At 34.3% G+C, this 10481-nt stretch overlaps 1 protein-coding gene across 1 annotated transcript; it reads left to right on the plus strand.

The window, feature by feature from the left end:
* Positions 1–1786: 1786 nt before the first annotated feature.
* LOC106460974 (hemocyanin AA6 chain-like) lies at positions 1787–10074 on the plus strand (the record flags this gene model as incomplete). The annotated part of the gene is made up of 7 exons (XM_013920736.2): positions 1787–1989; positions 3410–3806; positions 5000–5128; positions 6472–6606; positions 7352–7538; positions 8840–9063; positions 9299–10074. Coding segments are annotated over 7 exons (1473 nt in total), but the record flags the coding sequence as incomplete, so codon positions are not given.
* Positions 10075–10481: the final 407 nt, after the last annotated feature.

The following is a 10481-nucleotide window of genomic DNA, read 5'->3' on the forward strand; positions in this document are numbered from 1 at the left end:
GACTGTCACATTATAACGCCCCCACGGCTGAAAGGGCGAGCATGTTTGGTGGGACAGGGATTGGAACCCGCGACCCTCAGATTGCGAGTCGAGCGTCCTAGCCACCTGGCCGTGTCGAGCCTGTAATGACTGATACAAAACAAAAATGCTTCTACTTATAGATTCCACTAATTTGTCTTCAACTATTTAACTAATTCTGTAGAAGTTTCGAAAATAATGTTCTACAATGTAGTATGGGGAAAAAAATGGTTTCTTCTTTCTTTCCTACGTCATCAAGCATGAACAGTCTAAAGACATTTTCTACAATACAGAAACAAGATAACTCTTAAGGTTAAATAAAGTTACAGCAGTTGTGTCATGTATGAAATTTAGTGGAACGATGCTTTAATAGGCCAGGTTTTCCTGGTAACCCTTTTTTTATATATTTTTTTACATCAAACTAATGTTTTAGCTTTTTCTTATTTTTAAATTTTAATCTATCTTTCATGAAATAGATTTCGCATGATGGGGGCAATATTGATTGTTCTCAAATGTATTCACGCAGGTATCGAACCCCGATTTTTAGCGTTATAAACCCTTAAACTTGTAACTGGCCCACCGAAGAGTTGTGTTCATGGGATTAACTAATTGTTTGCGAGTAGTTAGTCAGTAATAGCCTTTTTTAGAACTCTTTAACGACAGAATGTTGAGGTGTTTTTTTTTGTTCCTTTTTTTAGAGCCAGACAGCCTGGATTTTAATTATTATCACATTTTTATGAAGAAAGCTTCATTGATCAAAGCTTTTTCTTTCTGATTTGTCTGAAAACCAGATGTCTCTGTGATCTCGACATGTTTTCTTAAGTTTGTTTGTATTACAGCAAAGCCACATTGGACGATCTGCTGTGTCCATAGCGGAAAATCGAACTATTAATTTTAACGTTGTAACTCCGTAGACTTACTGCTGTCCCGCCAGGGGGACTTTTTCTTTCTTAAGTAAATGGTGTATACGATACTAATTTCACTTTCTTGGTATATTGCGATGAGGGTTTCTATTTTCGGTTTTTTACCGACTCCCGATTCTGTAAAAATATTTTACTGGTTTTAACCGATTATATCCGTATTTGGACTGTCTTAGAACCCTCTACTTGTATTATTTTGTTTCCGCTTTTTTTTCACCCACTAATTATCTTCTGCCCCCCCCAGTGGCTCAGCGGTATGTCTGCGGACTTACAACGCTAGAATTCGGGTTTCGATACCCGTGGTGGGCAGAGCACAGATAGCCCATTGTGTATCTTTGTACTTAATTACAAACAAACAAACAATTATCTCATGTATAAAATGATGCAATGACAAATCCCCGGGAAACTCTATATAAAAGGGAAAAAAATCACAGAACCTTGATCTCATTTTACACCGTTTCAAGATAAGAATGATTACCATACGTGCACAAGTCTGGTATAAATACTTTATACAATAACGAAAACATTAATAATGTTATATAACGTAAATGCCTAGTATTTAAATTATCATTGTTAACCATAGGTTATCGTCAATATTGACTACTCTGGTAACGTCCTTATCATTGTTAACCATAGGTTATCGTCAATATTGACTACTCTGTTAACATCCTTATCATTGTTAACCATAGGTTATCGTCAATATTGACAACTCTGCTAACGTCCTTATCATTGTTAACCATAGGTTATCGTCAATATTGACTACTCTGGTAACGTCCTTATCATTGTTAACCATAGGTTATCGTCAATATTGACTACTCTGGTAACGTCCTTGTCATTGTTAATCATAGGTTGTCGTCAATATTGACTACTCTGGTAACATCCTAGACCAGGAATACAAATTGGCTTACTACAGAGAAGACATTGCCGTAAACGCTCACCACTGGCACTGGCATCTTGTTTATCCTGCCACCTGGAGGGAAAATGTGACAGGAAAACCTAAAGATCGTAAAGGAGAATTGTTTTATTACATGCATCAACAGATGTGTGCTAGGTGAGTCAACAGATGTGTGCTAGGTGAGTGTACTATAGATATTAACGGACCATCATAATTTGTAATACACTTGTTGTTTTATTGAATGCATCAACAGATGTGTGCTAGGTGAGTGTACTATAGATATTAACTGACCATCATAATTTGTAATACACTTGTTGTTTTATTACATGCATCAACAGATGTGTGCTAGGTGAGTGTACTATAGATATTAACGGACCATCATAATTTGTAATACACTTGTTGTTTTATTACATGCATCAACAGATGTGTGCTAGGTGAGTGCACTATAGATATTAACGTACCATCATAATTTGTAATACACTTGTTCCTGGTATAGAAATCAAATCGTGTTATGCTTGATATTCTCAATGGTGTGAATCGAAAAAAAAAATGTCCATTCATAAAATCAAACGACGATCAAGAATTTAGTCCATTAAATTCGATGACGAGGAACCCACTTTGAGACTAATAATGCTTGGAGACAACGTTTCGACAAGGTGTTGTCATCATCAGGTATAGAGAGGGGGGGAATGTCACAGGTAATTTGTCGAAACGTTGTACATTTGCTGTTGTGTTAGACTTATATTAAAGTTTTTCTTCATTACCCATTCAAGCCGTCTCCAAGCATTATTAGTCCAGTAAAATTTTCAATTCTACACCCATTTTTTTTTGTGACACCCCGTTCTCGTTTGACACCTATTTACAAGTGCGCTATATAACTATAGAAAGATTCTGCAGCCACTTGTATAATTTTACTTGTGCTGTTTGCCAACAAATGTTATCTGTATTTGCGTGGCTAATATAAACATGCGCGTAAAAAATAAACACACGGAGAACTGTTTAAATGGCTGATTTGGCTGAATGTGTTTATTTCAAACGATGGTTACGAGACACCTTCTTCGAGTCTAATTTTTATATTTCCAACGTGGTTTTAAGTTGAAAATTAATCTTTAGAAAGAAAAAGAGATTTTACAAAATATTTTCGGAATGGAAATGATGTCTGTATGTCTCTATTTGTAACACTCATAAACAACAACGAGTAAAACCTTAACGTCCATACGTTCTCACATTCATGGTAATATTTTCACGTTTGTGTAATATACTGAGTAGACAAACCTCAATTAAAAACATTTAACATATTGTGAAAGGCTCGTACTTCTACTGATAATTATCAAAAACACCTTCTTAACCCTTCTGAATTTTAAAATGAAAACTCTATGAAAATGTTGGATAAAAATTACATATTTTTTGATCTACTCATTCCTGATGACAACCATGAAAATGGACGACCATAGACGTTTTCAGTCTCTTATAGTCTAATTCTTACGAATCAGTGTAGAATGTCTTTTGTACGGTTTAACATAAGAAATATGTAACCGACAATAACGCCTGTTATTTTTTTTTTTTTTTTTCGTAGGTATGACTGTGAACGACTCAGTAACAAGATGACCCGCGTGGATCCTTTGGATAACTGGCATAAAGAACTCGAAGGGTATGGGCCTCACTTGTGCTCGTTGTTGAATGGCTTGCACTACGGTATGCGGCCTAGTGGTCTGAAAATACATGATATTTCAGACATTGATATTTATGAAATGAACCGTTGGGTAGAAAGAGTGTTGGAGGCTATAAGTCTTGGCTACGTTGTTGATTCCGAGGGAAATGAGGTTTCACTCAACGCACAAAATGGGACAGACATTCTGGGAGATCTAATCGAAGCAAGCACGGAGTCTCTCAACCAAAAGTATTACGGAAGTATTCACAACTGGGGTCACGTGATGTTGGCAGCCGTTCACGATCCTGTCGGAAAGTATAAAGTAGGTGAGCCTTTACTAATAACGTGAATATGAATGAAATTTACTAATCTTATGCTAGCATAATTAGTAAATTTTGTAGAATGGTTACTTATTTTCATAATGATTGATCTTAGGCATCCTTAATATGCCTAGAAATTAAAAATAAGTTTCTTTCATTTGAAACATTGATTGTACGTCCATCTTTAAAGCACAATTTTCACATATTTATGTTATATGGAACTACGTATCGTGAGTATAAAGTTAAAATTCAATATTCTTCAGAAACTTTATTAAAACACACGAGCATATATTTATATAGATATTTGTTTTCAGAATTGTTATTCTTAATTCACATTCGGAACGATATGCGATTAGTATTAGCTGAGAGTGATCATCTAATTTTAAAATATATATATAATGTAAAAACTATTTTTTCTTCTTATTATAGCACTTTGTGTTATTTGTACCAGGAGTCATGTATAACACTTTTTGTTATTTGTACCAGGAGTCATGTATAACACTTTTTGTTATTTGTACCAGGAAGACCCAGGAGTCATGTATAATACTTTTTGTTATTTGTACCAGGAGTCATGTATAACACTTTTTGTTATTTGTACCAGGAAGACCCAGGAGTCATGTATAACACTTTTTGTTATTTGTACCAGGAGTCATGTATAACACTTTTTGTTATTTGTACCAGGAAGACCCAGGAGTCATGTATAACACTTTTTGTTATTTGTACCAGGAGTCATGTATAACACTTTTTGTTATTTGTACCAGGAAGACCCAGGAGTCATGTATAATACTTTTTGTTATTTGTAGCAGGAGTCATGTATAACACTTTTTGTTATTTGTAGCAGGAGTCATGTATAACACTTTTTGTTATTTGTACCAGGAGTCATGTATAACACTTTTTGTTATTTGTAGCAGGAGTCATGTATAACACTTTTTGTTATTTGTACCAGGAGTCATGTTTAACACTTTTTGTTATTTGTACCAAAGAAACCCAGGAGCCATGTTTAACACTTTTTGTTATTTGTACCAGAAAACCCAGGAGCCATGTTTAACACTTTTTGTTATTTGTACCAGGAGTCATGTTTAACACTTTTTGCTATTTGTACCAGGAAAACCCAGGATCCATGTTTAACACTTTTTGCTATTTGTACCAGGAAAACCCAGGAGTCATGTTTAACACTTTTTGTTATTTGTACCAGGAAAACCCAGGAGTCATGGATGACACTTCTACTTCTCTACGTGACCCTATCTTCTATCGTTGGCATCGTTTCATTGACAACATGTTTCAGGAATTTAAAACGAATTTACCTCCCTATTCAAAGCACGAGGCGAGTTTCTTATTGGTCATATTTTATGTTTTGTGGTTTTTATTATTTAAGCATCTATAAATCTCACAGGCTTATCAGTGTTAGAAGTTTAGTTAGCCATAATTTCAAGCCAATCAAATTTCAGGACAGCATAGTTCTTTGTTCTCAGAAGAAGAGGAAGAAAAACGGGGGGAGGGATTTGTTCCTGTGATAAGTCGGGCTGTTTAGCCAGCAAAATACTGTAATATAAGTATAAGTTATGTTGTTTATTATTAACTGATGTAATTTTACAAAAGATATATCGTATCTACAGAAATGTAGAGGTGGGTGTACACTTTGTTTTTTGTTATATATATATAATAGAGTAAAGAGCGATAATTAGACTTTCTACTGGCCAATAGAATATTCAATACCAACTACTACGTTTGAGACGTGCCCCATGTTCTGTCAATATTCTTCCACAGTTCATACAGATTCGCTGCTTTCACTCAAAATCCTTTTTAAAATGTGTATATTTCACTCTACGGTTAATTGAAGGAAATCGAATGTAAGCTGAAAACCGTAAATATATAAATACGCACTAGGAAGATAAGATACTGTATGCAGTAAGAATTTAAACTTCATACAATTTTTTGGGGTTTTAATAGCGGATTTTTTCATAATTATTATTTTTTCTATTACGTAAGGATTTTTTTACAAATTGGGAAGAAAAAAAAACTCTTACTTAGATCAAATTATTATTTTGTTTACCACAATGAACATTTTTTTATTATTATGTTTGTTACAAAAATGCAAACAAACTGAAGAAAAGGGAAGAACATTGATGTCAAACGAATATGCATCCTCGTGTTTTTGTGTGAAATCTACGTCTTTTAGTTTCAAACTACGTGTTGTGGTCTTTCTTTAATGTATTACGTTTTGTGAAAAATCTGTACGTGATGGAGAAAAATGGATATCATTTTCGGGTTCAGCGTACAGGAATTACTGTAGAACATGTAAACATTTCAAGACAATAAAAACCATCGCAGACCTGTGTCACCTTTCATACAACTCACTTTTTGCTGCATCATTAGTTATCCGTCGCGAGTTTGTGACATGCGTATACATTCAATGCATTTGGTTAGATTCCTCCTACCATTATATTTTTGGATTAGTTAAAGACAAGTTAAGAGAAACTCTTTTTTATTATTTATATATTTGTATTTATTATTATTATCTTTAAATTGTGTACACGTTATTGCAATTATATTATGATGGCATAAGGACGATAAAATAGAAATAAAAGATCGTTTCTATTTATTTCGAAGTATATTAATTTACTCGTCAATAACATTTAAGATGGTGATGTAACTTTGTCTTTTCAGTTGGAGTTCCCAAAAGTGAATATTGGAAAGGTGACTTTACATGCTACCAAATCTAATTATCTGCAGACTTTTGAAGAAGACCATTACTTGGAATTATGTCATGGAGTACAGTTTTGCAAGGAAGGTTCTGTCAAGGTTTGTTTGTTTGTTTTTTAATTTTGCGCAAAGCTACACGAAGGCTATCTGCGCTAGCCGTCCCTAATTTAGCAGTGTAAGACTAGAGGGAAAGCAGTTAGTCATCACCACCCACCGCCAACTCTTGGGCTACTCTTTTACCAATGAATAGTTGGATTGACCATCACATTATAACGCCCCCACGACTGAAAGGGCGAGTATGTTTGGTGTAACGGGGATTCGAACCCGCGACGCGCAGATTGCGAGTCGAGCGCATGAATGAAACCTGGTTATCCCGTAAAGCCCGCAAAGCATCTTTAGGCTATATCTTCATTTAATGATAAAAACCATAGTTTTTGGCTTTTCTTTGCATATAGACGCTTGATACATTAAGAACGACTGAAATAATAATTTGAGTAATAATTAATATGTATTTGTTACTTTATAAATTTAATAGATATTTGTTGTTACTTTATTAACGTTTTTACACTTATACTGTGAGGTAAAAATGGTTACCGTTATGATTTTGTCTGGTTTATGAGCTCGTTGCTGTCCTAATTTAAGATCTTCTTTTTAATAAGTTATTAAAAATGTTAAAAACAGAGAGCGAGAAAGGGGGCCCGGCGAGGATGTTTGCCCAGGGACCCGTGCTGGCTCTCGACGTTCCTGAATAAATTAAAATAAAATTATGTTACACTTAGAATGACACAATTATGATGAGCACCGTAGTACTTAGAATATTTATACAAACCATTTTTATTTTCAGGTGCACTACAAGCGTCTACAGCACGAAGAATTCAATTATAACATTGAAGTTCACAATGATAGTAGTTCCAATAAGAATGCTGTAGTGAGAATCTTTTTGGCACCAAGAGATAACGAGCTTGGAAATCGTCTGGAATTGGATGATCAGCGCCATCTCTTTATCGAATTAGACAAGTTCCACGTAGTTTGTATGTTATAGATTTTCCTGTTTGGCAGTACCTTGGATATTTTTTATATATATTTCATGAAATCAGTAAAATAGAAATTTATGACGTAGAGTATGTTTATATAGATTAGAATCTACTACTTTTTAATAATAGAAAAATTATAATTGACTGATATTCAAGGCCAGATATTTCGTCGATTCCTAGCTACATATATTGCATTAAGGCTTAAATCACCTGTTAGTAACAGAATGACTATAATTTCAGATTATAAAGTTTTAATCTCTCAAAATGAAAATCGAAAAAGGGGAAAAGAATTATAATAATATCCTAGCCAAGCCCGGGGCAGCAATTAACAAACACCTTTATTTTATCATGGCTTCTGAAAACGCGAATTATCAATTGGTATTATGATGTTTTAAAGACACTGTCACTTATGAAATAACCATCGGGTGTTTTGATTGTAAAATAAATTTAAATGGGGTTGTCCCTATTCATATCCATAATGGTTTCGCCTACCATATTCCTGGTATACGAAATCAAATTTCAGCGTTCTTTCAAAAAGCAGAATGAGAAGTAAGCGTTTGTTAACTCCTGTTCTTGGCTAACATTTTTAGAAACAACGATCAACTGCTAGTTAGTTTTAACTTTAGATGTAAATGCGTTATAAAAATAACAAAATATTGGATAAAATCCTTGTGGGAGAGAGTGTTGTTGGCTGGCTTCCCTCCCTCTGCTCCGTAGTTCAAATTTAGGGACAGTTACACCTGCACTTTAGAGGTCTGTGACCTAACCGTTTTGGCCTATGTATAGATAATATTAGTATGTAAAAGGGTTAGAAGTTCATTAAAAAAAGAAATATAATATCATCTTATCCGCAACTGTATTATTTCTTTTCCCTTTTTCAAACTCCTTTATACTAGTCCTTTACTTATTCCAACTAAAACAAAATTGACTTTGCATTGATGTTGCGTGGGAACGAGGCCTAACATGGCTGTAAATGTTTCATCTCAGTCTTCTTAATTAATGCACTAAGAATTTATATTTTATCAGTCCCAAATCATCGTCAAACTCTACCAAAATGACATTATCACACACACAAGAAGTGTGATATCAAACAAAAATCTTTGATAGTTGGAAAGAAGAAACCAGAAGTAGCTTACAATGTGTAAATTGTTAACCAAGTTATATTTACGAACCGTGCTAATATTAAAATACAAAATGTGAAAAGGTATGGAGTTTACTTGTCTTTAATCAATATAATGATTAATTAGTATTTTCATTTCATAAACACAATAAATCAAAATATTTCTCCTGGTCTTTAGTAAATCCCGGCGAAAATACAATCACCAGAAAATCAAAGGACTCTAGCGTTACTCTCTCTAAAGAAAGAACGATTGACGAACTCATGAAAGGCGAGGGACTGAATGATGACAACAACGAATTCTGCAGTTGTGGATGGCCTCAACATATGTTGATTCCCCGTTCTAACGAAGAAGGCATGGTATTCGATCTATTTGTGATGCTTACCAACTGGGAAAACGATAATGTAAGTGAAACTGGTTCAGTTTATTAAACTTATTGTAAGGTGTACAAAGATGCAATGTTTGAACAGTTACACAGTTCTTAGGTAAATAAGGGAAACTTGTAAGTGCTGTAATAAAGACATGGTAATGAAATAATTCTACTATGTTATAAACGAAAACGTGCTATTATATTCTAGATCACGTAATTTAAACCTCAATATCCAACACAGTGGACATGATGTGTTTGCTGTTTTGCAGGTTAATGGTCATTCTAGTGAGGAAGCTATTTGTACGGATGCTGTGAGCTATTGTGGCGCAAAGGACCACAAATATCCAGACCGTCAGGCAATGGGATTCCCGTTTGATCGTACGATTACGCACCACACCTTGTCCGACTTCTTGACCACCAATATGTCTGCTACCGAAGTCACCATTAAATTTAAAAATCATCACTAGCGATTTGATATACCAATATCTCTAATAAATACCAAATAATAGCTTTTTCTCAGAAGAATTGCAACCGAAAACAACCGTGTTGGGATTGACGAACAACCATGTAATTTGGTAATAAAAGGAATGATGCCTAAATATGTTTGATTCGTTTTTTTGTTGTTGTTGTTGTCAAGCGCAAAGCTAGGCAACGGGCTACCTGTACTGTAACCACCAGGTGTATCAAAACCGGGTTTAAAGTGTCACAACTCTTCTACCACTGAATCACAATTGCATTCAGAGAAACATTTGTACAGAAGTAATTCCAAACATGTGAAACTTCAGTAACTGCACGAACATACATCAAATGTTTCCTGCAGGTTTCTCATAATGATTATGTACAAGGCAACAGTGAAATCCCCCATTTTTATGTAACAGAAATCCTTAAGGTACAACTCCATCCTGTTGCACGTGTGTATGTGTGTATTATTTAACCAAGGTTATTCAATACCACAAACTACATATTTGTAAGATAAGTTATAATAACACCACATGCAGACTACTGGTGTACACGTACATAACGGAAACCATCATAAGTACTACAGTATACCAGCAGACTATTTTGAAGGCAAAAGAAAGTTAGTTATATGAAATATGTGTAACTATTATAAATAACATGTAGATTATTACTGTATGGTATGGATATTGTTTTGGTGGTTCACAAAATTCATATTTATTGCAACCATCACTTTTATTTCACTAAAGAATGCCTATAGTACATTAAGTGACACTACACAGTAAATAGATCACCAGGACAACATATTAATATCTGTTTAATGTATGCTAAATTTGGTTGATAAGGTAAGATACCTAGCATGAATGTTGAACTGTTACACAGTAAAAAACAACAAATATGGAAACAAAATAAACTTGTATTAAGTTTTATGGCTTAATTCTCCTGACTCATTTACAGTTCAAGTACAACAAACTGAAATATAAAAACAGTTAATAT

This window comes from Limulus polyphemus, unplaced genomic scaffold (genome assembly GCF_000517525.1).
Source record: "Limulus polyphemus unplaced genomic scaffold, Limulus_polyphemus-2.1.2 Scaffold873, whole genome shotgun sequence".
Taxonomy (NCBI): domain Eukaryota; kingdom Metazoa; phylum Arthropoda; class Merostomata; order Xiphosura; family Limulidae; genus Limulus; species Limulus polyphemus.